Source organism: Chaetomium strumarium (assembly GCF_033439665.1).
Source record: "Chaetomium strumarium strain CBS 333.67 chromosome Unknown B0T15scaffold_2, whole genome shotgun sequence".
Classification (NCBI taxonomy): domain Eukaryota; kingdom Fungi; phylum Ascomycota; class Sordariomycetes; order Sordariales; family Chaetomiaceae; genus Chaetomium; species Chaetomium strumarium.
The window spans coordinates 4,404,736-4,429,948 of record NW_026944430.1 but is presented as its reverse complement, the minus strand read 5'-3'; the positions used below and the strand labels follow the sequence as shown (position 1 = coordinate 4,429,948).

At 56.2% G+C, this 25,213-nt stretch overlaps 7 protein-coding genes across 7 annotated transcripts; 3 read left to right on the top strand and 4 right to left on the bottom strand.

Annotated features, from left to right (window-relative positions):
* Nucleotides 1-139: 139 nt before the first annotated feature.
* On the bottom strand, nt 140-2,578 carry B0T15DRAFT_130562 (uncharacterized protein). Its single transcript, XM_062861744.1, has 3 exons — nt 1,909-2,578; nt 1,709-1,841; nt 140-1,649 (listed from the first exon to the last, which is right to left on the bottom strand). Exons 1-3 carry the CDS (start codon nt 2,333-2,335, stop codon nt 362-364), a joined length of 1,848 nt encoding a protein of 615 aa, XP_062724901.1. The 5' UTR covers nt 2,336-2,578; the 3' UTR covers nt 140-361.
* Nucleotides 2,579-4,022: 1,444 nt separating this feature from the next.
* On the top strand, nt 4,023-4,459 carry B0T15DRAFT_526234 (uncharacterized protein). Its single transcript, XM_062868892.1, has one exon. It carries the CDS (start codon nt 4,056-4,058, stop codon nt 4,332-4,334), a length of 279 nt encoding a protein of 92 aa, XP_062724900.1. The 5' UTR covers nt 4,023-4,055; the 3' UTR covers nt 4,335-4,459.
* Nucleotides 4,460-8,544: 4,085 nt separating this feature from the next.
* On the bottom strand, nt 8,545-9,000 carry B0T15DRAFT_509508 (uncharacterized protein; the record flags this gene model as incomplete). The annotated part of the gene is made up of 2 exons (XM_062867793.1): nt 8,545-8,776; nt 8,825-9,000. 2 exons carry the CDS (start codon nt 8,998-9,000, stop codon nt 8,545-8,547), a joined length of 408 nt encoding a protein of 135 aa, XP_062724899.1.
* A 2,927-nt stretch (nt 9,001-11,927) lies between these two features.
* B0T15DRAFT_130425 (uncharacterized protein) lies at nt 11,928-13,208 on the top strand. Its single transcript, XM_062861743.1, has 2 exons — nt 11,928-12,871; nt 13,031-13,208. The coding sequence occupies exons 1-2, from the start codon at nt 12,093-12,095 to the stop codon at nt 13,182-13,184; spliced, it is 933 nt and encodes a 310-aa protein (XP_062724898.1). The 5' UTR covers nt 11,928-12,092; the 3' UTR covers nt 13,185-13,208.
* Nucleotides 13,209-16,274: 3,066 nt separating this feature from the next.
* Nucleotides 16,275-19,460, bottom strand: B0T15DRAFT_526210 (uncharacterized protein). Its single transcript, XM_062868891.1, has 6 exons — nt 18,800-19,460; nt 18,469-18,712; nt 18,133-18,391; nt 17,533-18,050; nt 17,244-17,458; nt 16,275-17,119 (listed from the first exon to the last, which is right to left on the bottom strand). The coding sequence occupies exons 1-6, from the start codon at nt 19,185-19,187 to the stop codon at nt 16,545-16,547; spliced, it is 2,199 nt and encodes a 732-aa protein (XP_062724897.1). The 5' UTR covers nt 19,188-19,460; the 3' UTR covers nt 16,275-16,544.
* Nucleotides 19,461-20,872: 1,412 nt separating this feature from the next.
* On the bottom strand, nt 20,873-22,196 carry B0T15DRAFT_526202 (uncharacterized protein). Its single transcript, XM_062868890.1, has 3 exons — nt 21,623-22,196; nt 21,335-21,423; nt 20,873-21,246 (listed from the first exon to the last, which is right to left on the bottom strand). The coding sequence occupies exons 1-3, from the start codon at nt 21,779-21,781 to the stop codon at nt 21,036-21,038; spliced, it is 459 nt and encodes a 152-aa protein (XP_062724896.1). The 5' UTR covers nt 21,782-22,196; the 3' UTR covers nt 20,873-21,035.
* A 1,593-nt stretch (nt 22,197-23,789) lies between these two features.
* B0T15DRAFT_130154 (uncharacterized protein) lies at nt 23,790-25,212 on the top strand. Its single transcript, XM_062861742.1, has 2 exons — nt 23,790-23,978; nt 24,048-25,212. Exons 1-2 carry the CDS (start codon nt 23,954-23,956, stop codon nt 25,088-25,090), a joined length of 1,068 nt encoding a protein of 355 aa, XP_062724895.1. The 5' UTR covers nt 23,790-23,953; the 3' UTR covers nt 25,091-25,212.
* The last annotated feature ends 1 nt before the right edge of the window (nt 25,213 follows it).

Below are 25,213 nucleotides of genomic sequence, written 5' to 3'. Positions count from 1 at the left end.
TCCAAAAACCGCTTGATAGAGTTGCAAAGCATATGCTGTTTTCTTGTTGTCGTGACTTGCGGGCCTAGGATCGTAAGTAGGCGCCGCATCTTTTTCTTTCCGGCTAGAGAAAAAGGAGAAAGGTCGTAATCCGCCGAGCCACCAACCGTAGCTCGGCCGTTCCCGAGAGCCCAATTAGATTAGACCCAGCCCATGCAAACCATCATTCATGAAGTCGCCGTATACAGCCGTTTATCAGGACATTCCAACAAAGAGAATCGTAGCTCGTAGGAGCGTCCTGCAAACTCGACCTCGCTTGGCGGTCGTTCTGAAGTGAATACAAAAAGGGGGGGAAAGGAAGTCTATCGAAGCCTGCAACAAATCACCTGCGGCGCGAGCTAGCCATTGTGGTCACCGGCTGCGGCATCTGGTTGTGGTTGAAGGTTGGGGATGGCATGGAGCCGCCATCCAGTATCGCCTTACGACGCTTCATATCCGATCGGTCATCGTCGTCGTCTCTCCCGCGCTTCATCGACGTAGTTCCGTTCGGCTGCGGAGCATACCCGTTCGGCATAGAGCCGGTCATATCACCCTGGGTGGAATACACGTCATTGGCTGGCGCTCCATTCGAAGGGGGCCGGTCGTTGCTCATGACGCTGTAAACGTTGCTCGATGGTTGTCCCACGCGCGGCGGCGTGTTGTAACCCTGAGGAGTATAATATGACTGCGGCGCGGGGGCTGTTCGAGGCGTCGCCCGCCCTGACCCGTTTTGATGGGGCGAGTTTGTCAACTCGGGGGACAGGTGGGAATGGTCGTTCGACAGCGTGTTGCCGGGAGGAGCGCTATAGTTATACGAGCCTCGGTTGGCGTCATAGGCCCCGCTATCATGCGTATACTCGCCGTCATGTTCGTGGTCGGCTTCCTCTTCGCCGCTGGTACCGGGCTGCGCTTCGCTTTGGCCGTGATGCATGCCGTTGGGCGGCTTCGGGTCCACTTGGTCACCATTGGGGCCGTTTGAGCGAGTCGTTGGCGGGCCCATCTCGCTCTTCACGTAGCCACTATGCGTGTATACAGGTCGTTCCTGAGGACCCGAGTTGGATGTCTGGTAGGGAGAAGACTGGGCGGGCGGCGGCTGATACATTTGTCGAGAATTGTCGTAGGGCTGACTGACCGGGGGATAATTCGGGATGCCGTGCATGGAGGAGCCTGGAGGGGTGGTTGCCGGCGTATTCGGCAGCGACCGAGTATTGTTGCTCAAGCTGGTGTCGATCGAGATTTGATTTGTCTGCTGGCCGTTGGGCATTCCTTGCTGATTCCATGGATAGTTCTCAGACGAACCCATGCTGCCCATCGCGCTCGACGCACTGGCCGGCGGCGTGGGGAACGTATGGGCGCGCTCCAACGATGGCCGGCCCATAGATTGCGGGTGAGGCAGCGGAGGCTGAGGTCCAGGCAATGCTAAGGGATGGTGTTGCTGCAAAGACGGTAGTGGCGGGGCTTGGCCGAGCCGCACGTCTTTCCGCTGCTGTGCTGCTGCCATGACCTGGCTTGCGCGAGGTTGGTTGGTCGGATGGCAAAGGAGACCGCCAATGTTATGGACGAACAACGGGTAGAGCAGCTCGGTGATCTTCTCCTTATTGGCGAAGTCTAGGGCTCTCTCAAACGGAATCCTGAGGCCCGAGTTAGTGGGGGGAACACGCGGCGAAACAAATGAAGGGGAAGAACTGACCAGACCCCTTTCAGATGCATGGGCCCGATCTTAACCACATGGCGAACCTTCTCGCTCTTAAGAATACCGTCGCGACGGCCGCGAGTCATACCCGCAACATTCAACAGCTTAGTACCGTTGATCATGTGGTTGTCTAGAGGAAATCATGTCAGAACTAAGAGCCACAACGACACCGGGACGGGCTCGAACACAAAACGTACCCTCCCTGCGTGCAACGCAGATGCCCCTGGCTTCAACCTGGAAGCAGAGACTACCCTCGTCCTCCCACAGCGTGGCGGTAACGCGGGGCTTCATCCCTGGAGGTTGAATCTGGCCTGTGGTGTCGAATCCGGGTGAGAAGGACGGGGCCATCGCCGGTTGACTGACCCCTGGAAGTGGCAGAACCGGTTGCCCGGGAGCCATTGGGCCGGACACTGCCGAGGGTCCTCCCGGAGGAGTCAGGCCATTCGGATACCCGTACTGGTTCCCGTATTGCGGCTGGGCGTACTGGCCCGGACCCGGTTGTAATAAGGGGGTCTGGGGCTGTTGGTGCGGATGCGGATACGTGGACGTGACCGTTTGCGGCGGCGGCGCCTGGCCGGTGGACATGTGCGACTGATAGTACATGTCGTGCGGTGCCTGGTTCATGGTTGGATAATGTAGGTACGAGGGCGTCTGACCATGCGGCGTCGGGGGGCAGCCAGCGAGCGAGGGCGACTGCGAACCGGGAGTCTTTGGCCCGTGGGATGACGCGGCCGAGGTGAAAGACGACTGGGTACTGAGGTTTGAACTCGAGGCCGACGATATGGAGCTGACCCGGGGTGACGAACTGCTCGACGAGTATGCCTGATGAGGGAGGGGAAGGGGAAGGGATGGCAATCTCTCGTTCGAATACAAGTTCCGCGCCACGTCCGAACTATAGTACTGCACGTCGCTTGACCCGCGGGGTTGCGGCTGCGAATTCGATGAGAGATCCAGCTTTGCGACTTTGTGGGTTGAAGCGAAGCGTAGCTAACACTCCGCGACCGCCGTGGGAGGGCTGAAAAACAATGATCGACGTAAGAGCTGAATACAGACGAGTCTCGCGGCGAGTCTCGTCTTCAAGATGGCTTTGTCTTCAAGCTGGGATCCACGATGGAGAGTCTGCCAGGGGCCACAGCTCTTGATGCCGTTCCGCCTACTTTTCGTTAGCATGTATGCCCCCTTTGCACAGCAGGTTATGCTGACCGAGTGAACCCTTTTGCAGCCGTGACCAAGAGAGCGTGCAGCCGGATGGGGAAATTTTACAGACGGCAAAACAAAATGCACAGAGGGGGCGGTAAGGTGGAGAAACAAGCAACAGAACAAGCCAAACTGACTTTACCTTCTTCCTTCTTGCCCTCTAAAGATCCCCGCCTCGTAACAGAGAAACTGGGACAGATCGGAGAAGTGGTGAGGAGAGGGAAGAAGGAGGGAAGAGAAGGGAAGCGGCTTGATTTAGGTGGAGCGGCGGTGGTAAGAGAGGTCGGTTCAATGGCCGATCAGCGAGCAAGAAAACAGAACACAAGCCCCCAGTACGGGACGCCGGGGCCTGTGCCATTCATCCCGTACTGGCACCGCGCAATGCCTCCGTACCTGCCTGCCGCTCCAAGTTGGCCCCAGTTCGCTCGCCAGCCGCCAGCTTGGCGAGCCAGTCAAGGGCCGAAGGTCAGGACGGGACACGCCTGGAGGCAGGGGATTGCGGGTGGGTCCCGCTAACCGCGATAGGATCAGGCACTGGCAGGGTAGCAGTTTTCGCACGAAGACCTTCGATCCGCACTGTGAGAGTGAGGGCACGGCCGAGCGAGAACCAGGGCAGTTCATCGTTGGTCCCAACCTCCACCGCGAGGATACTGGCTGATGAGGCAGGTAGCCAACGCGAGCGAGGCCTTTTCCTCGTCCTCCATCGGTTGCATCGTCCATAACCCGCTATCAACGGCATCTGTGGGCGCAACTGGGTTTCTGCTGTGCTGCGCGCCAACACCGTGCTGTATACCTAGGTACCTACCTCCTGTCTGCTCTTCTCATAACGCAATCGAAAATAATGTCGCTTGTTCGGGGGCCAGACTGGGAGCTCAGTTTGCTAGGGTCATCCGCATCTGATGAGCGGGGGGGCAAGGGGCGTGAGCATGAGGAATGGGGTGTATTTATGGGCAGTGGAGGTGACAAGAGGTGTGAGAAATCAATCGTCCACACTGTTGTGGATGGCCCTGGTTCCGGTGGTCGGGAATTGAGAGGTGGGGTAGAGATTCAATCCGGCACGAACAGCGTGTTGCCAACAGAACAGCTGGAGTGCTTCAAATTCCCTCGTCTTTCCGTCGTTATTCTGAGCTCACCAAAGCGGTTAGTTATGTCGACATACACAAGGCGTTCGCTTCTATTTTCTTTTGTGTGCGCTGCCAGAGAAGTGGCATCTAACGTTCCAATTATCGAGAAGACCGTTCGGGATCCGATTGTCAGGTACCCATGCCAAAATCGAAAACGTAGTCAACATCTAGTAGGTGCACTTCACCCTAAACGCGGCCTCAACTGGTTTGCGATGCCTACAACAGGGTGTCAAAGTCAGTGTATTGTATATGACTGCTTGTCAATGAATCTCATGACTGCCGGACGCAACGGGTGCTACTAGCCCAATGGGGTCTCCTCGGCTCGCTGGCTGATAACGTTACGACTGACGGACTCGTTGATCATAGACATGATTTACAACTCCATAGGCGCCTCGCTGAGCTCTGGACCTGCATTTCTGTGAGCCCCGTGGGTGAAGCTGCAGCAAGCACAGATGTCTGTGGTGGACGCTGCAACTGCAAGCCATGCTCTGAGGACAGAAATCCTCCGATTGAAGTATGTCCTGCAATGCACGATCGATGCAAAGGAATCTCGCCAGGTGCAGTGTACCAATCCTGGGAAGATACGTAATAAACAATCGCTGTGGGCAAGGGAAGGTATATATTGTCCGGAACAGCTTGTAGCCTATCAGCCGTGCTGTAGACATCTCGGGCAGTGGGAAACGCGTCGACCATTTACTGAGTGCCCAACAAAGACTGCAACGTGATGCAGAGCCCGGCAAGTTGTTGTCGCCCTGAGTGGGCGAGCCGCAACAGCATCATGAACGCGCTGCTCAGCGGCCCAAGTCTGTCGTGCTCCCAACCACACGTGGCGCGAGCTGCGAAATCTCCACTCGGATCTGAGCAAGGTAGTTTCTGGGGGCCGCGCCGGTGCAAGCCTTCAACGGTCTCAAAAGTTAGTAATCCCTTTCTTAATTCTTATATCGTTTCTAGCCGATCCATCCACCGATTCCATCCATGACAATGTGTTTACAGTGTACTGTGGCCACTGACGGGGGTTAATGAGCCCACTGCTCACGAGGCCGGCTCGGTTACCGAGTCTCAGCATCCACTGATGAAGAGCTTAATAGGTACACTTCTCACCGTGCTCTCAGAAAAGCAGGAGAGGAGGAGGACTCGAATTGTGGAAAGAGGAGCGGTCGCCGAGGGTCCAGAAACCCACTACACAAAGATGACGATGACAGCGTGGCAAGCGGGCACCCCCTAGAGCCGTCGTGGCTTTCAAGCACTGGCTGGAGAGAAGGTCACCCGATATCTCAGCCCGGGGAGGCTGCTCACTGGCCGACAGTGACCGATCCAAGAACTGAACCCCTGCTCGTTCGGAATCCCAAGTCATTGCTCACGGTTGAGGAAGTTCAGGTTCCACCTATTTGGACTCTTGTTTTCTACAGGAACTACCTCCGTACACCACTTGCACCGACAGTTGTCCTCTCAAGTCGGATTCGTGCCGTGCATCGCGGAGCGGCACAGCGCATAGAAACATACCAGCTGCAAGTCTAGGCGTAAGCAGAGTAGCCGGGCTAGTTATCACGCCGTGCCCTCGCTCAACTGCCGTGACCGCGGAGCGGCGAATGTATGTATAACCTGCACCGGGAACGTGGTGAGGGGGCGCAGCAGTAGACGATTTAGATGAAGATCAACGTCGGTACGGCAGGCCATCGACGGAACAAGCCTTCGTCAGGCACTCGCCATGACATGCAGCACACTTGAGCCTCAACGCCTCGCCCAATTCTACCTCCACCAAGCTGTATGTCTTGTATTGTACAATAGGTACATACAATACCTACCCATGCATGAGAATCTTGATACGCCAGCCCTCTGGACTCAGTGCTAGGTAACACATTTTTATCACCCTGTGCTCGGCTTACCCGACACACCTCTGAGAGCTTTCTGGCTCTCCTGGCAGGATAACCCAGCTCGAGCCTAGCGAACCAATCTAAAGTTTTGCGGCGCAGACACGAAGACGTGACGGGCGTCTGGTGTATAACAGAACAGTGCTACAGGGAGGCCAACTGTGCCGCAAAACAAGAGAACGATTGTCTATTGGGTTGTCATCCAATATCAGGCCTGCGTGTAACTGGAAGGAGACAGCAGCCACACCGACCAACGCTTCGCACTGTGGGAGGTGCAAACATTCTCTCAGGGTTCCGGGTTGCTCATCAAGGAGAGTTTTCCCGCTTCACGCGAACCCGCCACAGCCGCTCTCCCCGGGCCGCTCGCTTTCGACCCAACATGTCGACAACAAAAGACCCGCGTCTCGCGTGCTCGCTCCAAAAATAAAATCTAGACTGGATGAGCAGCAAACAGGCCTTCCCCCCATCAGAACTGGGTCTCGGCATGCAGGGATTTCCGATCCAGACTCCCCCAGGCTCGACAACACTTGCATGCGTCCAATGCACAGCGGTTAGGTGCTTCTGCAGTCCATCTCTAACGAGCAGGCTGACCAATGAATATCAGATCTGATCGAGCAGATGGCTGCTGGTTGTTGGGGATGACGCTGGGGAGGGTGTGCCATTTTACGTTTCAGCCGCTTGCTTTCGGCAAGGCGCACTCCGTCTGGAGATGGACGGTGCGTGCTCATTCTCCGCACGCTCTCGACCTCCACGCTATTTCTTCGCGGGCCAGCACGAGGCACTTGCCGCCACCCGGATATCCATCTTCCCCTCCCCCCCCCCTTCCCCCCCCTTTGACCCATTCATCACCGTCCCGGCACAACTGGTTTCCCGCAAGGCAATCGGACAGACTGAGCTTGCACATGGTAGGCATCGGCGAGCGAGAACCGAAGGCTCTAAGATGTGGTGGGTGTCTCGATAGCAGCCCACGCCTAGCGTTAGTTATCCAACAAGATAATGTATGATTCGAGTCTGCCCTATCTCCCCGCGTCAGCTTCCGGTGGGTTGTGGTGGTGGTACAGAAACCGGGCTTCAGTCGCCCAATCACAGCGCACCACGTCTCCAGGCTCACACCCACAATAGGAAATTCTGAGGGGTCGTCCATTCCAATCTTTCATCCTTCGTTCGCCGATGCCCAGCTGTGTGTTGTCATCTCAACTCTTCAGAGTTGCGGAGGGTCAACGGGAAAGGGACAAATGAGTTCCGTTCGACATTTGTCTTTTTACCTAAATGCCGGCGTATGCACTTGCCACACATGCCTCAGCCCTAGCCACTCACTACCTTCTCCATCCTTCGGGAGGACGAACATGCTCATGCACATCATAAGACATTTGCAAACTCTCTTGCACCGCTGTTTCTGCTTCCTATTCGTCAGAAATAAGCTGCATGTGCGGACCGTTTTCCGCCTTACATGGCGGACCAGGATGGAAAAGCGGTGGAGCTCGAGTGGGGTGGCAGGAACAGACTCCAAAAATGAGAGGGCATATAGTGCGACATTTTCGTCCACTCAGAATTCGGTCTGAACCCCTCTCAAGCCCTCTCGAGCCTCTAGTGTAGAGTCTTCATTTTTGAACTGCAAAGCTTAAGGTAGGTATGCCTGAGGTGAGCTTCCATCAGTGCCTTGAGTCTTCTCAATATCCTCTCAGCCAGACAGGCTGAGAGATTAGCCTCCCTCTTTGAGTGATGTCCGCTTCTCGCTTCATGCCTAGAATTTCCCCCTGATCTTATCCGCCATCGAATTCGCCTCTTGGTGAAGATCGTCGGGTACTTCGAGAGCGAGGACGACCAGACTACGGTATTTTCGACTGCGTTCTCGCAACTCTCACCCTATATTACCTAAGGTAGGTAGATTTTACACACCTCGTTTCCCAAAGCTTACCCATTCTCGACATAAATTCACAATCAATGAATCCATACTAGTACCTAGGGGAAGGTACCTTACCTTACTTTTAGCGTGACGGCCCTGAACGGGTACAACCCCCGAGCTCGACCGCTCTCACACTGTGCCGGGCACCAGTGCGGCCTCACCGCCACTCTCAGAGTGATAAACCAACACCCTTTGAGCACCCCTCACCTACCCCTCAATCCAGTCGCGGTCTGAACTGTCAGCAACCCTAAACTACAGCCAATGACAAACCTCCAAAACGACCTTCTCTAACAACTCCCATTGCTCCAATATTGAAGTTAACAATAAAGCACCGTGATAGGTACTCCGCAACACGCTCCCTGTGTTCATGAGAGTCCTCCAACGTCTAGGTACTAGCGTCTGTCTGCTCAGATGGAAATCAGATCATCATGGTGGTGATTGATGAAGCCGGATCGAGACTTCAGATGCTCGGGTTATTGAAGCAACGGTCGTTCTTTCGCCCGTCAACTCCGGATCATAATGACATCAAACCTCAACCGTATCATGCTCCCACATCGACTGCTCCGGCTCGGCCTTCCAACCGCAGCCAAAGAGTGCTCACAAGCCAAAGCGAATAATTAGGAAATACCGATCACGAACCCTTCACAGAGAGCCTCTACATGGTAAATCTCTCAGCTGAGATATTGTACGTACGTCTGGCGCCGAATACGTCGACCCCCAAAACAACCAACTCGCTCAACTTGGGAACGGCTTCTCTGCCGCGGCGGGTCTGAATCGCTCCTTCGACGCGGTTGGTTGCCTCTTGTGGAGCGCCAAAAACGTCTGGCTCGCCGTAGGCCCGTTGCGCGGGCTGATGGCACCTCGAGCGCTCGAGTCCCTTGCCAAGCCATCCTCCCTGTCGTGGCCGCGCTTGAGAGGAGGCTCGACCCTCGCCAGCGGGGACGGCTCGGGACTCGAGTGCTGCTGTCTGGAAGATCTGTCTCTTCCCGAAGCGCTGTCATACACAGGTGCTTACATTATTAGCCACGGGATACACAACAAGTCGCCGCACAGGGAACCATGGACTGCACCACAGGCGCGCGCAAATGCTGCGTCTGTTAAAGATCCGACAAGCGCTAGGACGGTTATACGCTGTGCATGCTGCATGCACGTCCAGGAAACGAAGCCCGGGAACAAGAAGGGACGAGCCATCGCTCCGCCGCGGCCGGACCACCGCACGGCACAGCGAGGACCGCAGGTTGTGTGGTTCAACTGTCATTGTTGAGAAGTTCTCGAGTGCGACCAGGGTTCTCATCCAAGCCCCCGCCTGCGCCATCCCTGCCACCCGATCAAGCAGAGGGCCGGGCCCACCAGATCAGCATATCGCAGCAGGGTAGCGCTGCATGGAAGGCTTGTCGGAAAGTCTTCCAGGTTTTGTGGTTGGCTTCGCGCACGCAGCATGCAGCAACGGGGCGAGATCTTTCTCGTTCCGAGATCGCGCAGGATGTTTAGTACGTTGGACACAGTATTCTAGAACAAGACCTGACTCGCGTTCTCAAAGCTGGACAGCGCAGTTGACATGATCAACGGTCAACGATAGCATGTAGGTAATCTGTGCATCCTCCGGTAACAAACATTGGTCAGCCCCAAAAAAACGGGCCTAACATGGAACGAACGAGTGTATTCCGTACGGATAGTTACCTACCATACGTGCCATAGTATGGAGCTTGTGTTGGCTCTGACGGGAGTTTGACGGCATGCAAGACGCAAGCGCGGCACCGAACCCGACGCAGGCGACACAACCGGACGCAAGACAAGCTTGTTTTGCAGCTGCCATCCTCTGTGTGCTGACCCCCTGAATAATACCTACCCTACCACAGCTTGATCATATAGACATATTGTAACCTATTAGCCGAACCCAGACAACGCAGAGTTGAACCCGGCTTGCTTTTTCTGCGCCCCACGCCTAGGATCGGTGAGGAGGAGGTCAAGGAAGGGGCAAGAGACAAAGGAGGTAGGTACTGGAAACAATTCCCTATCCTTTATCCGTACGTAGTTATTAGTTATCGGTATCAATTCCTCGAAAGTGACAGTTGCACACAGCAGACGGCCAACTGAAGGCTCGGGTCGCCAACGGCCGGCACATTCCTCATCATCTGCGAACCTCGGCCTACATAGTATACGAAAATCCTCCCCCCCGCCGTCACTCACTCCCCACTTGAGCTAACTTCATGCAAGGAGCTGCAGCCCCTACGTGGCTCTTGCGCCTTCCCTTTTTTCTCTTTTTTATTTCAACTTTCCCCTGTCATCAGGCCACACGCTTCACCGAGATGAGAGAACAAACCCGACCCATGGTACGGACGACTTCGGAAGTTCGGATAGTTAGTACATACACAAGCAGCAGGCCCGAGTCATCCCGGCCGGGAATCCCCTCGCAATTATCGCCCAGTTTTTGATGCCAATTGGAGATCCACTGCTACATATATTTCGTTGCTCCATTTTCGTTACGATATCTTGCAGAGATCTTGCAACTGCGTAGCGCTTACACTGTGTACGTAACTGAAGAACAATGAGATGAGACGATCCCGGTGGGGTGGTTGGTGTTCGAGGTGGAGAGAGCGGGGCAAGGTTCGGATGGAGTGGCGGGGGCGCCAAGCGGGGGAAGAGAGAGGCGCAAACTTGCAATCTGCTGAGCAGGGCCAGCCCCGGAAACACGCTGGCCCGGGCAGGCGATGCGATGCACGAACCAACGGGCCGCGGCATGTTTGGGAGACTCCCGAAAGCGAGATCGTGATGTTCAACAAGTGTGATAAGAGGCGTATATGTGATGTCGCGTCATGAAACAAGCCCCAAGTGCTTACGGACAAGTCGAGCGGGACGGGGGATACGTTCCGGAGGCCGGAGAACCTCAGTCTCTCCAGCAGCACAGACAACAATCGACATTCTCTTTTGCTCTCGGCCCAACACTAACTATGGGGAACGGTCCTTTTCTCACATCTGACCGAGGTGGATACGGGAAGGGGAGGCGGGTGGGATGGCTGCAAAGAAACTGCGCCGCGCGCTATTTTTCCCGGATCGCCTGCGCTACTGCGCATCGGCAAGCACAAGCTGTGCATGAACCGCTGTGGCTGTCTGCACGGGGGTGCAGAAACAAGTGCGTAGAGAAGCCGCGGCGCAGGGCAATTACCGTAGCAGCTACATACAAACCCCGAGCTTGCATTGTCTTAGCAGCAGTCGGTTATGATTCTCTGTTGACAGATCAGATCGTCCTAGATTAACCGTGCATACATCGATGTTTCAACGCAGACATCAGCACGCAGATAGGGGTCTATCGAGCTCCGCTGTAATGAATCCCTAGGTCGCGTAGACAATCGCATCTGTCCAAAAAGGCGACGCAGAGAGGACGACATGCCAGGGGAGGCCAGAGCAGTCACAACTGGAGAGGAGAAACCTCCCAAGCGGGCAATGTCCCGAGCACCTCACTCGCGGTCTCCAATACCCCCGGCAATTATTGGTTAAATATGCATAACAGAAACGGGAAGCGGGTAACGAGCAACATGGGCAGTGTCAGCGCTAATTGTCGACGCCGATCATAGCGCACGATCCCGAAGAGCAATCTGGGGTTCGAAACTTGTCATGCCTCAGGGCTCAGGCCGTCAGGGTGACAATGGCCGGCTATAATCGAGAAAAAGGAGGAAGGTGGTGTCCTCGACTCCTTTCTCCTTTTTCCCAGCGAGGCACCAAAAATGCCCTCAATGATGCGACCCTGTCAGGTGTCACAGACGAACCGAAGTTCGGGACACTGTCCAGGGGAAGGTCGGGTCGTCTTTGTTGGTCGTGCAAACGAGCCCTTTTTGTGACCGGAGGGCGGCCAGCTCAAGCGGTCTCGAGCGACACAGCAAACATTCAAGGGCGCTTGAGAGGAGCGCCCTCGAATTTACCAGCAAACACAACGGATCATCGGCCGATGTAGACGAATAAAAAAAGGGCATTTTTTGCTTAGAGAATGGCTCCAGAGTTGGCTTCACGCAAAAGCGGAGCATGGCTCGCGCTCATGTGATTTCGCGACGTGTTCGAGGCAGGAACGTGAGACGGTTGCCCGGTGGCGACGCGAAGTTGTGCCTTCCCTATGCGCGGTGGACCTGCGATTGGTCACTTGAGCCACTTTCAAATCCCATTGTTGGGGGGGTTTTTATCATGATAACATCAACATCGACTCCAAGCTCCTGCCAAACGACTCGGCTCGGATGTTGTACTTGAGTACATGAATCCCGTTTCCATCATTTCACTTTCATCACATCAGAATGCCACCGCCTAGTAATAATCCCAGGCTACCTCCGCCCGCCGAGCCGCGACACAGCCGCAACTTCGACCCCTGGAACTCGGTCGGGGCGGGCCATCAGCGTGCTGAGACCCGGGGCCCGCAGGGATGGCGCGAGTCGCGCAATCTGAAGATGAACAGCCAGTTCCGGGCGGGCAACTCGGGCGGCCAGCGCATCTCAGACACAGTCGGCGTCGGGTCCGCAGACTTTGACGAGCGCCTGGGCATGCTGGTGCCCAAGGAGGTCCGCGCCCGCGCCATGAACAGCGTGGCCGATATGCTGCGCAATCCCGGATCCATGCGGGCTGCGTCGCGGCGGCCGCCGCCGCCGTCTTCATCAGCCTCTGCCTATCGGACCGGTGTACCGCCAGGGAAGGGGGTAGAGGCGGAAGAGGCCGGCACCGGGAATGCTAGCCGAACGACGGCAGAAGAGAGGCTTGCCCTAGCCCGCAAGGCGGAGGACGAGACGCGCGAGGAGGAGCAGGCCAAGCGGGCGCAGGAGCGCAGGATCTTTGACGGTGTCGTCGTCTACGTCAGCGGCAGCACCCACCCGCTCGTGTCGGACCACAAGCTCAAGCACCTGCTTGCGGAGCACGGGGCGCGCATGTCGCTCCACTTGGGCCGCCGCCAGGTTACCCACGTCATCCTGGGGAAGCCGTCCGGGCCGAGCGGAGGTGCAGGCGGTGGGCTGGCGGGCGGCAAGCTGGAGAAGGAGACCCGGCGGGTCGGCGGCTGCGGCATCAAGTTTGTCGGCGTCGAGTGGTGAGTTGTTGTTTTTTGCATCCGCATGACATCCACACATACCCCCCTCTTCCCCCTTCATCTCCCCTCCTATCGGCAACCCCCGTATGTCTCGGATCGCATGGATACTGTGCAGGACCAGCTGGCTGACCGACGGGCAACCGTGGTACGCCCTCCCAGGGTGCTGGAGAGCGTCGAGGCCGGCAAGCGACTTCCCGAGGCGCGGTTCGCCAATCTCAAAATCGCCGCTCGGGCGCAGCAGAGTGTTCTCGGAGCCTTCTCGAAGGCCGACGGAAGCGCGCAGCAGCCAGCCGTTGCCACCCCCAGGAGCTGACACACACCGCCCCTTTGTGGTAAGCGTTTTACTCACCTCGTTTCTGCTCATTTCCCCCGCCTTTGCTTTCCGGTCTTTGAGAGACGCGCGCCGATCACGGTGTGGGGCAAGGCTACGGTGTAAGGGGGGCTGGATTGTTTGCCACGGCCACGTCTAACTGCAGACAACTGCAGATATATATTGCCTTGCATGCCGAGGAACGTCTGGATAGGCTTGATGGATTTCTGGTCGCACGATGAAACGGGGCACTTGACGGGTATTTGCATCACGACGTCGCATCTGCACTCTGCGTTCTCTGCATTGGGAGGTTGGACAGGAGGGGCCGGCGCTAGGTGATGGTGGTATGCATGTTTGTGGTTCTCTGGGCTCAGGATCGACGGTAGCCCAGATCTCTGGTTGGCTAAGTGTTTGTTTACTTCGGCCATCTGTGTTCTCGTGGGGTATGTTCTGGAATCCTGAACCCCCTTGGGCCCATGGGCCTGGGACACCATCGTATGGTGGCTGCGCCGACATGAAAACAAACACATGCGTTGGAATATCAGCGGAGAGTCCTTCCTTTGTTAGCCGAACTGACGAGGATGGATGAAGGCTAGCAACCACTTGGGGCCGTTCAGCTATCTTTCCATCACAACGTTCGAACAACCCAACTGTCTCCCCACAGCTGCTACCCGGTGTCTCCCTTGGTAGCCCAAAAAGCCGGCCGGTCCGCAGTCCGAGCTCGTCCACCGTTGCGCAGTACGCGCCTAGAAGGTTCGAGTCGCTGCAACCCTTCTCTGCAGTGGTATCGTCGGACAGTTCCTGTGCTCGGTAACATACGCCGCTGCTCTTGTCAGCAAGGCGGCTTTTCGGCTGGGGTCACACCAGTCCCATCGCACCCGCAAGCCGCACTATCGAGATGTCCCCCCTTATATCCAGGAGTTACACACAATGAGTCTTGAGGCGCTCGTGTCACCTCCCGAGGCGGCGATCTCCGCCTCCTCCTCCTCCTCCTCCACCACCTGTGTGTTACTGTGATCCCCCCAAAGAGGCAGGCAAAGGAAGCGTCCCTCACTCTCGGGCCTCGTCTTCTTCCCGAAACCTTTGCCTTTTTTTTTCTCTTTTCTTTTGCTTTGCCTGTCCTACCTACCCTGAAGCAAATTGGGCCCCAGTCGGTGTGTTTCCTCCCCCCTCGCATCGTCAACCACCTCCCCCCTCCCGCGGCGAAGAGCCGCCAACTACCGGACTCTTCTCTCTTCTTTCCAACTTTATACACGTCTACTAATCTCAAACTACAGCTATGAATGACTTTTCTGTGTTGTGTCACACAGAATTAGAACCGACTAACACTGAGCAAGCGCAAAGTCGGAGGGAGATTTGGGCGTGGCCGGGGGTTTATCTCCATCCTTTCCAATTCAGTGGTCGTACCGTTGTGTACAATACAATACTAGCTGGCCAAGCCCTCGTGATGGACTGTGTTGTGTTGTGGCCCTGTTTCTTCTGTTTCTCAAACTTCTTCCGCTGCCCATTTATTTGCCTGGCTGGCTGGCTGGCTGGCTGGCTCCCGATTCCATGGTGTGGAACTTGGCTTTGCGTGTGAGGTGACTCTGTTGAGAGGAAACGTCTATATATGTATGTATATAGATGTATTAGATGAAATAAAACGATAGGCTAAGAACGGGCTCCGGATGCCGCGCCGTTGGGAGGTTGAAGGGTGAATGTGGGAGGACGACGCTAACTACCAGGAATGATGCTGCGTTGGAAACTTGCGCCTAAGGTACGCAATGAACGCACAACAGGCTTTTTCGGTCAGCCTGCTTGTCACTTTACCTTGCATAAGGCAGTCGTGGGACCCCTGATGTGGGCTGACACTTTTGTTGGGGAAACACTGGGCATGCATACCATAGGTAGGTAGTCGGGTTCGAAAGAGGCTGGAACTAAATGCGTGTGCTGTCTATGAGAGGGGAGGGGAATAATAGAGAAAAAACATGGGGGGTTAGCTAGAGTCGGCGGGAGCTTGACCCGGTCAGGGACATTTATTATCTCCTCCGAAAGACATGAGAGAACATGACTGGTCCATGATAACCCGGAGTAGCCGTCGGGTCTGACCTGTCTTGCCCGAGTCATCCTCCGATGCTTGCTTGGGTAAAATGGGACCTGGCACACTTTCGGGGCTGCACAGTGACAAGAGAAACGAGGACTGGCTTCGCTTGTATTTCACCGACATCACTTGTTCTGGTGGAACCTGAAAAACGGCCCAACAGTAGTGAGGTGGTTCCTCAAGTCAAAATTCTCTCTCCAGTCGGAGGTCAGCTCCCGGATACAAAAAAGAAGATCGTCCACGAAAGATGATGATCCTGTGTCTCCTTTACCCCTCCCTCCCCCTTCTGGAAGAAGAAGAGGAAGAAGAAGCATGTACACAAAGAGCACGGGAATGAATGTAGGTCACCCAAATGTCAAATACGAGGATTACTATCCGCCCATGTGGTACTGATGATGGTATGTGTATCGATAAACCTGTGTCATGCGACAATATAAATCCACGGGCATTGCTTGGTGGGCCCCGGTTGGCGACCCTTTTTCCTCCGGCGTTCTGCTCCCGAGATCATGATGACAACTACGACACAGTCCAGCAAAGAACGATCCGGCGTTGCAGAGGAGGAAATTGGGATGGGAGTAGAAGGGAAAAGAGATGTGAAAGTGAGAGAGGGGTTGGGACAGACGGAGAGAGAGGCACCAAAAGAACGCGGCCCAGTTAATCTTGACTGTGATGAACAGGGGGTAGCATATGCCATCAACGCCCTTTTGATAGGTACTCACAAGCTAGGTAAAGCTAGATGAGTGTCGTACCATGGAGAAACTGCTCTGCATCTCTCACACCCAATGTACGCACAGTAACTAAAAGCATGGAGTCAAAGCAAAGCAGAAGGTCCATAAACCCAGCTGGCGCGGTTCTCATGTTTAGGAAGGCCAAGTGGGGTGGACTACCTTACACATTCTAATCAGTCCCTCTTTCAGATACTGCGTTGCCGTTGTTGAGGGCTACGTAGCATTTCCAAGGGGCCGGATATGGTGTGTTCATTAGCCTTGCCAAGGATGACTTCGTGGCTGCCGTAGTATGTACCATTGCTTGCTTGCTTGGGTTCAGGCATACCCACGTCCGCGACAACATAATGGCATCTCTTCTTTTTTGAAGTAAAATCCCCTTTTTAAAAAGTGATTTTGGTACACGCCATCCCAGAACATCCGCTCTACTCTAGCAGCCCTACTAACTGACATATACTAGTAGTAACTTCGAAAACAAAGAACCATCCCCTCTCCACCACATCAGAGAGAGAAGTAGTACTACTAGTAATTACATCAAGGGGTCAATCAACACTGATGCTAAAGCTTAGCCTTCTCCTTCTCCTTCTCCCTCTCCTTCTCCCTCTCCTCCCCCTCGGTGAAATACGCCCTAACCCTCCGCCTCGCAACCTCCACGACGCTAGCATCCTCCACGGTACTCGGCACATTAACCTCCTTGTCAAACTCCCCGCGCACCGCGTTCTCCACCAGCTCCCTCAGCACCCGCCGCAGCGTCTTGCCCGACCTGGTCTTGGGGATCATCATCCCCCCCTGGCCCTGGCTCCCCTGATGCTGGCTCGCCTGGATCATGCCGCCCAGGCTGGCGATGGGCCCGACCTGTGAGCGGACGAGGGTTTGGATCTCGGCGAAGAGCTTTTTTTGGTTTTCTTTCTCTTTCTGTTCTTCATGTGGATCTGGGCCGGCGGCGGTGGGAGATGAGCGAGGAGAAGAGGAAGAAGAAGAGGCGGTGGTGACGACAAAGGCAAAAGGCAGGTGCCCCTTCAACGGGTCTGGGATGCCGACCACGCAGGCCTCGGTTACGCGCGGGTGGGAGGTGATGGCTTGTTCGAGGGCGCCGGTCGACAGGCGGTGGGCTGCTACGTTGATGATGTCGTCTATTTTACATTGCAGTAGATTTTGCATCGTGATGTTAGTTACCCTGTGAGAGAGAATGGTGGGATGGATGAAGGGGGGTTGAGAACTTGAGAGATAAAGGGGAGGTGGGGGAGAGGAACGAACCTGTCCTCGCCATGATGTGGATGTACCCGTCGGCATCGACCATCCCGGCGTCGCCGGTGTCGAGCCATCTGCCGTTGAAGCGCTTGAGGTAGCCCCGATAGAAGCGCTCCTCGTCTTCCCAGAGCGTGCGAAAGGCGGTGGGCGCGAGGGGGAGCGCGAGCACGATGTTGCCCATCTTGCCGCGGGGCAGCTCCTGGCCTGCGTCGTCGACAACTCTTTGCGTGGAGTGAGCATTAGTTAACCGGAACGGCATAAGTCGGGGAGAAGGATCCGGTGTTCAAGACAATACCTGACATCAAAACCGGGCATCGGCTTGCCCGCACTCCCGGGCTTGATGGGCAGGGGCGGCTGCTGCTTTAGGAAGCCTGTCTTTCGGCGTTGGCCTGCGTGCGGCACCAGGGCGATGCCGGAGATGGGGGAGCCGGACTCGGACGACCACCAGTTGTCGACCACGAGCGAGTTCTCGGCGCCGTATTGCCTGAGCAGGTCCTGATACATGGTGATGATGGCCGGCTCCGACCGCTCGCCGGCGAGGAACAGCGCTCGGAGACTCCTCAGCCCCCCGCGCTGTCCGATGCGGGCGATGTGCGAGTTGTCCGGATCGTCCTTGCGGATGGCGCGGAGAGCGGTCGGCGCGGTGAACATGGTGTTGATCTCGTACTCCTCCACCATGCGCCAGAAAGCGGATGCGTCAGGGGTCCCGACCGGTTTGCCCTCGTACAGGACCGTGGTGGCGCCGGTGAGGAGAGGTCCGTAGAGCGTGTAGCTGTGCGAGACCACCCAGCCAATATCGCTGAAGCAGCCCATCTGTTTGTCCATGTTAGTGACGTGCCCCATTAAGGGAAGTTCCTTGAGCAAGGTACATGTAGATAGTAGACATGGTACCCACCACATCACCTGGACCATGGATGCCAAACAGGTAGGAGATAGACAGGTGCAGGCCCACGGCATGGCCGCCCGCCTCTCTCAGTACACCCTTGGGCAGACCGGTTGTGCCGCTGGTATATATGATGTAAACGGGATCGGTCGACTTCACGGGCACACACTCGGCTCTCATGCCGCGCGCGCGGGCGCTCTTGACCAGGTTCTGCCACTTCCTCTCGCCTTGCAGCTTGCGGATGGGGCGCCAGGGGAGCTCATCGCGCTGCCTAGTACATATATGCCATAGTTACGTTCCTACGGTTAACGATGCACCTATAACAAGAAACGAGGGGCCCACACCCACCAGACGATGATCTTGGGCGGCTTCCACGAAGAGATGCGGATGGCTTCGTCGATGTATTCGCGGTAAGGGATGGGCGGCTTGTTCCCGTCGATGCCGCACGAGGCCGTCAGGATGGCGACGGGCCGTGACGCCTCGATGCGCTGGGCCAGCGCACCCGCAGCAAACCCCCCGAAGACGACCGCATGGATGGCGCCGAGCCGGTTGATGGCGAGGATGCCGATCAGCGCAGCGGGGACCATGGGCACTTGCGGCAGGCGGACGAGTCAGTTAGTCAAGACAACAAGTAAAAAGAAAAGAAAAATAAAAATAAAAAAAGAGAGAGAAATCCTACTGTAAACAAGCACCACATCCCCCCTTTTAACCCCTTCCTCCCTCAGCACAGCCGCAAACACCTCGATCTCGTCGAGCAGCTGGCCGTACGTGAGGCGCTGCCTGGTGCCGCCCGTGACGGGGCTGTCGTAGAGGATGGCGGGCAGGTCGGCGCGCCCGGCCAGCACGTGCCGGTCCACGCAGTTGTAGCACGTCGAGATCTCGCCGCCGGGGAACCACTCCCAGTGCGCGTGTGTCACGCCGCCGCCGCTGCGTGCGAGCCGCTTGGTCGTCCGGGCCAGGGCAGACGAGGGCTTCTTGTGCCAGTGCAATTGCTCGGCCTGGTGGCCCCAGAACGACTCCGGGTCGGTTAGGGAGCGGCGGTGCGCTTGGTCCTGCGGGTGGTCCATGGTTGCTGTATTGTGTATTGTACAATACCTGCAGTATAACTACCTAGCTGGAGGCGGTCTGTAAGAGAATCGACCAACGGCTTGGTTGAGCGTCTTGTTTCAAAGAAGGAGGCGTGGTGAGGTACCAGTACTAGAGTGAGCCCGAGGCAAGAACGACATGAAGTTTGTGAATACTACACGCAAGGCACTGTTTCTGCCCGCAGCTTTAATACCAGCTTTTCCACGACAGATCGGCTCTTGTGATGATTGTCAAGTACTAAGCTAATGTACAGGGTCGGTTATGGTGAAAGCTGCGGTGTAAGTCCCCCCCCGCATTCCGTTACCCCGACACCTGGAGTTCCGGCTGGGGTCCGGGGGATCAGCGCGGGGTCCCCGACAATTGGCCGCCCGCGCTGCGTTGCCGAAGTCTGGCCCGCGTAAGCCGAGTCTTTGAGCACCAACGGAGAGCTGGAGCAGTGATACTGTTTTGCTCCGGGCATATGTCGATGATTACCTAGGGTGCCATCTCAAGTGGCATGTTGTGTTGTTGATCTCTGTCCAGTTTCCTCATGAGACAAGGCCGTCAGTCGGAAAGGAGCGACCACGACGTAAGTTCCCACCAGTGCCTCGATCGAAATCTGCTTGTCCCTTAGAGGACTGCTGCGAATTGATACAGACCACTCAACGGCTTGGAGAAAAGGATGATGTAGATAGGAGGCCGTCGACACATCTCACCTTCAACAAATTGCTTGAGTCCACCGGCATAGAAAGAGGGTTCGGATATGTGCAATTGTCCAGTCAATCCGAAGCTACTACTAATAACAGCCCTCAGTGAATTCGAGCTCTCAATGTTCAACCGGTTCAGTGGTTCAGTATTCACCTAGGTTGCTAACGTTATCTGCTCGTGAAGGTAAGGTAGGTGCTTGACGCTTGAGCCCCTTATCAGGTCACACTCAATCTCGCTTGGAATTCAAGTTATCGTGTTGGCTTGCCGGGGCCGTGGTTTGTTGGCGCCTGGTCTTTGTTGATAAGTGCGAGGTTGAATTGCGGCGGGAACGCCGGGCAAGGGACGCACCCGACTGGCCTACCCACCGGACATTGGCATCAATATCACAAGGTCGTCACGTCACGGGGAATAGCCCCTAAATCACAAGCTCAAACTATGGGACTGTTATCCACCTGAATGCGCAGACGAGATGTACAAATGAATTAGTTTAGGCCACAGAGTTATCCGTAAAGTCTTGGTCCATAGGTATGGGGTGAGATGATAACAATTCATTCGGCAGGTATCTTGGAAGGACGGACAACGCCGGAAACGGCTGCTCCCGAAACAATTCCGTGGAATGGTCCCGCCTCTGTTGACTCACTCGCTGCTTCAAGCAGAGATCCGAGACCTTCAATTATCGTCTTGTCTCGCCCCATGTCGCATCACAATTGCTAGCACTCAGCAAAAGCAGCTTGAGGTTGAATAAGTGTCGGTATCTTGTCCAGAGGAACACTATTCAAAACGTGTAACGACACCCCGAAAAAAGGGAACGCATCAAAACGAACCCTCCCCCGAAGCCAAAAAAGGAGGCGAGGCCTACAGAGAACCCGCGCGAAGATCGCACAGTCCCCCGTAACCTGTCCGAGTGAAGCCAACCCCCATACAACGCTTCCTTTCATCCCTCTCTTCCACACCACCTAACCCTCCCCCTCCCCCATCTCGACGTCCCCCCTTTTTCCTTTCCTCCCCCACAACCCATTTCCCACAAACGCGCGCAGATTTAGTCAAGACATTAAGCCATTAACCATTACCCCACCCACCAGCCCACGCATACCGACCCGCTCTCACCTAAACTACAACGACCTAAACTAGGTGTGCGCAATTTAGAGAGCGAGGGCAGCCAGGCCAAGCGCGAGGCCGGAGAGGGCGAAGCCCTTGGCGGCGCCGGCGGTGGCGATCGGGGGCGACGAGGGCGAGCTGGGGCTGCCGCCGCCGGGGCCCTTGGTCGGGGACGGCACGGTGACGGTGCCGACGCTGGTCAGCGTGGCCGGGGTCGAGGGGGCGCCGGTGGCGGTGCTGTTGTGGTAGGAGGGGCTGTTTTTGCGATTGGCGGGTTAGTTTGTTTTTGTTGGCTCGTTACCCAGGTAAGAGGGAAAAGGAGAAAGGGGGCAACAAAACGTACCAGTTGCTGCAGACGACCGACGAGATGGTGGTCACGGGGCGCTTGATGGTGCAGCCGCCCGGGCAGTCGGTGATGGTCAGGGTGGTGGCCTGTGTGACGGGATGGTTAGCGGTGTAGTTCTGAAGCTACGGGTTCGGGCTTTCTGGGAAGCGGGACGCAGCGGCTCAGCGGTTCTTAGACCAAGGGACTCTCCGGTTGCTCGGAGATGCCTTGATCCGAATATCCCGCTTCCCGAGTCCCATCCGCTCTCCCGTCCCCCCGATAACGCGAGAACCGGTCCGGTCGTACCTCAGTGACGGTGTAGGTCTTGGTGCCAACGGTGACCTCGGTGGCCGCCGGGCAGAAGGTGGTGTAGGCAGTGACAACCTCAGTGGTGTAGGCCACGGTCTCATTCTTGTGCGCCATGGCGCCAGCGGCGAGGGCAAGGACGGCAGCGGAGAACTTCATTTTGGCTGATTTGTTCGGGTATTAGATTATGTACTCGGTGAGTATGTTCGGTCTATGAGGTCTCGTAAAGCACAAGGGCCTTTGGCGTTGTCTAATCCGTAACGAATGGAATTTGACTAATAAGTCAAGGTTGCTAAGTGAGCGTGAGGGTGAGGAGAGAAAGGGAGGAAAGGGGCGCAGCAATGTGCGAGAGGACTGTTGTTTTATAGGGACGACCCTGCCTGAACGCCGCCAGCACACAACGGCCGCTGGGGTGACATCCTGGGTCAATGGGTCAACAATGTCCACCGCTACCACCCCCTGGACCCCTTATGTCCGGCGCGCATCCAATTTTTCCAGGTTCGCCCTGATGCCGCCATGCCTCCGACCGAAAATGGCCAAATCATCGTCGATGCAAGGATGCGCGCGAAGGACGGTGTGGGCCGGGCGGGCAAAGCGGCAGCCAACAAGAACGCGCTGTTCACGGCGTCCACGAGCATGTCAATTTCCCGGGCTCGGGGGGTTTGCAGGGATTACACCTGAGCGGATCTGGAGACCGCCTTGCCAGTCCCGCTCGTGTCTCTTCTCCGCCATTTGATGCATCTCCTGATTTGGGCAGAACATTCATGCTTCAGCTGGTCAACTTGTATGTGGATCTGGCGAGTTGTTATACGAAGATGCTTGACATTGTCCTCTTGATACTACGGGATAAGTATTGGTCCGGGATGGAGTGTGATGAGGCCGCTGTATCCCGTCCTCTATCTGCCCAGGCGGGAGGGCTGCGGCGCGGCCAGGGGCGAAAGTTTGTACCTGCATATGGCGTCGGTTAAATCATGGAAATGACTGCCAAGTTAGGAGGTGCCTTGCATGTGGGAGGCCAGAACCTGCAGATAACCAACTATTTTGGCGCTAACAGTTCGGATGACCAAGACCAGCTCGGAAGAAGCTTAACTGCCTTCCTACGGAGTATTAGCCTTGCTTTCAGCGGTCTTCTGCAGTGCGCAGTCCTAGGTTGGTTATACACAGTACCCAGTACCCGTATTTCCGCTTCGTCTCTACTCCGTACAGCACTGACTACCTACATTATAGAAGCCGAGCGACCGTCGGGACTTAGCACGGTGGCAAGCGACTGATCCATCACTGTTGTGGGAGTGCATTGTGACCGAGTCAGGGAACCCAAGATAAGGTAGCAGCCCACCCACTCTTTTCTCGTATCGTTCTGTGATGCTCATAACTGAATCCCACACAGTATCAACTGTAACTTTCCTCGTCCGGCTTTCACACCTACACAGTAAGTTTCTCGGCCATCCTTCTATCCGTCAATATGTATCATTTCCGTAGTGTGCGGTGGCGTATTACCGCTAAGCAGCCCAAGATCGCTTTCAGACAATCATCACTTCTCGTTCAGATCCCAAGGGCCTAGACTTGGCGATCGCTTCAGGGGTGTTCTCAACATGCGGCCTTTCCGAATGGGGGAACGGCACGGTCTACATACTCGGTAGCTGTACCAGATCCAGTAAGATATCAGATCAATCAATTCTGCTCCCAAGTCGCTGCGTGGTATCGTATTACGCTATTAACAGCAGCATTCAACTCTCAATCTCGACATGTCAATCCCATGATTCGGCAGCCATTATCCCGTACCTTCGGTGGACCTCGCAGCACAATGGATGCAGCATGAAATTTATGCGACTCGTATCCGGAGGGGCAGCGGTCGGCACGGACTGACTTCCCGTTTGCAGGGATTGTTTCCTGTAGCCCTCACTTCCCCAGGGCTGGACTGTCCGCCTTATTCTTCTATTAGAATCCGTACATACACTGGTCGAGTTATACCTACATACATATGTATCAGCTTGGCGATCCATCGCTCCTGAAGGTTAGACTTCGTTCAACTGCCGGGCCGGTGTAGTCGGGCCCGGCCCGGAGGCGCCGGATGTCAGTGGGGGCCGGAAAACGTCATTGCTCCGCATTCATCTGAAGTTGTGAACCCCGCCGTCCCAGCTTCAATACCTAGGTACCTCCAGCTTCAACAGACAGCACAGCTCGAGTGTTGACCGTGTGCGCTCCCTTCTCGCCGTTTCCCGAGCTGTACACGCAATTCCATACTTCCGTTGTCACCTTGAAGAGGGGCGGTCTGAGTAGTACTGCTGCATTCGGCTGCCTCGGTGTATAACATCTCCCAACACAGCCAAAATGCCGGACGTCATGAAAGCCGTCGGTATGTTCCTCCCGCTTCCTACGGACTCACTCACCCACCCCCCGCCTCTCACTAACACCCAAAATTCAGACATCAAAAACGGCACGGGCAGCGCCGACGCCCTTTTCATCAACCCTTCCACCCCCGTCCCCCGCCCGGGCCCCGGCCAGGCCCTCGTCAAGGTGAAAGCCTTCGGGCTAAACCGGATGGACCTCATCCAGCGCGAGGGGCATTACCCGCTACCTCCGCAGGCACCCAGCACGCTAGGCGTCGAGTTCAGCGGCACCATCGCCGCCCTCGGCGACTCCGCCTCCCCCTCGTCGTCGTCGTCGTCTTCCACCAGTGATACCTTCAAGGTAGGCGACGCAGTCTTTGGCCTGGCCTACGGCGGCGCCTACGCAGAGTACATCTGCGTCTCGCGCAAGATGCTGCTGCACAAGCCGGAGCACCTCTCGTTCGAGCAGGCGGCCGGCATCCCCGAGACGTGGATCACGGCCACGCAGGCGCTGCATTTCGTGCTGGGCGGCATCTCCTCCTCCTCCTCCTCTGGACAACAAAGGAGTAGTAGAAGTATCCTGTGGCATGCGGGCGCGTCGGGGGTGTCGATCGCGGGGATCCAGCTGTCGCGGCTCGCCGGGGCCAGCAGCATCTTTGCCACGGCCGGGTCGGAGGAGAAGTGCAGCTTCGTCGAGCAGGAACTAGGCGCGACGGCGGCGTTTAATTACAAGACCCAGGACTGGGTTGAGGAAGTGTTGAAGAGGACGGACGGGAAGGGGGTGGATCTTGTCGTGGACTTTGTTGGGGGCAGTTACTTCCAGAAGAATCTGGATGTGGTGGCCCGTGATGGCAGGATTTGCATGCTCGGACTGATGGGCGGGGCAGTTGCCGAGAGTGTGAACATCGGGAAGCTGCTCTACAAGAGGGCGCGTGTGGAAGGGAGTACGCTCAGGAGCCGCGATGAGGAGTATCAGGGCAGGCTGAGAGACAAGTTGGAAGAGTACCTGCCCAAATTTGAGAGCGGCGAGCTGAAGGTCTTGATTGATACTGTGCTGCCGTGGGAGGATATTGTGAAGGCGCACAAGCTGATGGAGGAGAACAAGACCAAGGGCAAGATCATCTGCACTATTCCCTAAGGCATCCTAGCTGGGAGTACCCCTAGATTCGGGCAGATGAGAAACTAAACAGTGATACCCGCGTGCCATACGATTGAACCGCCTTGACCAAACCCAAGACCGGAACGCCTAAAGTAAGTAAAT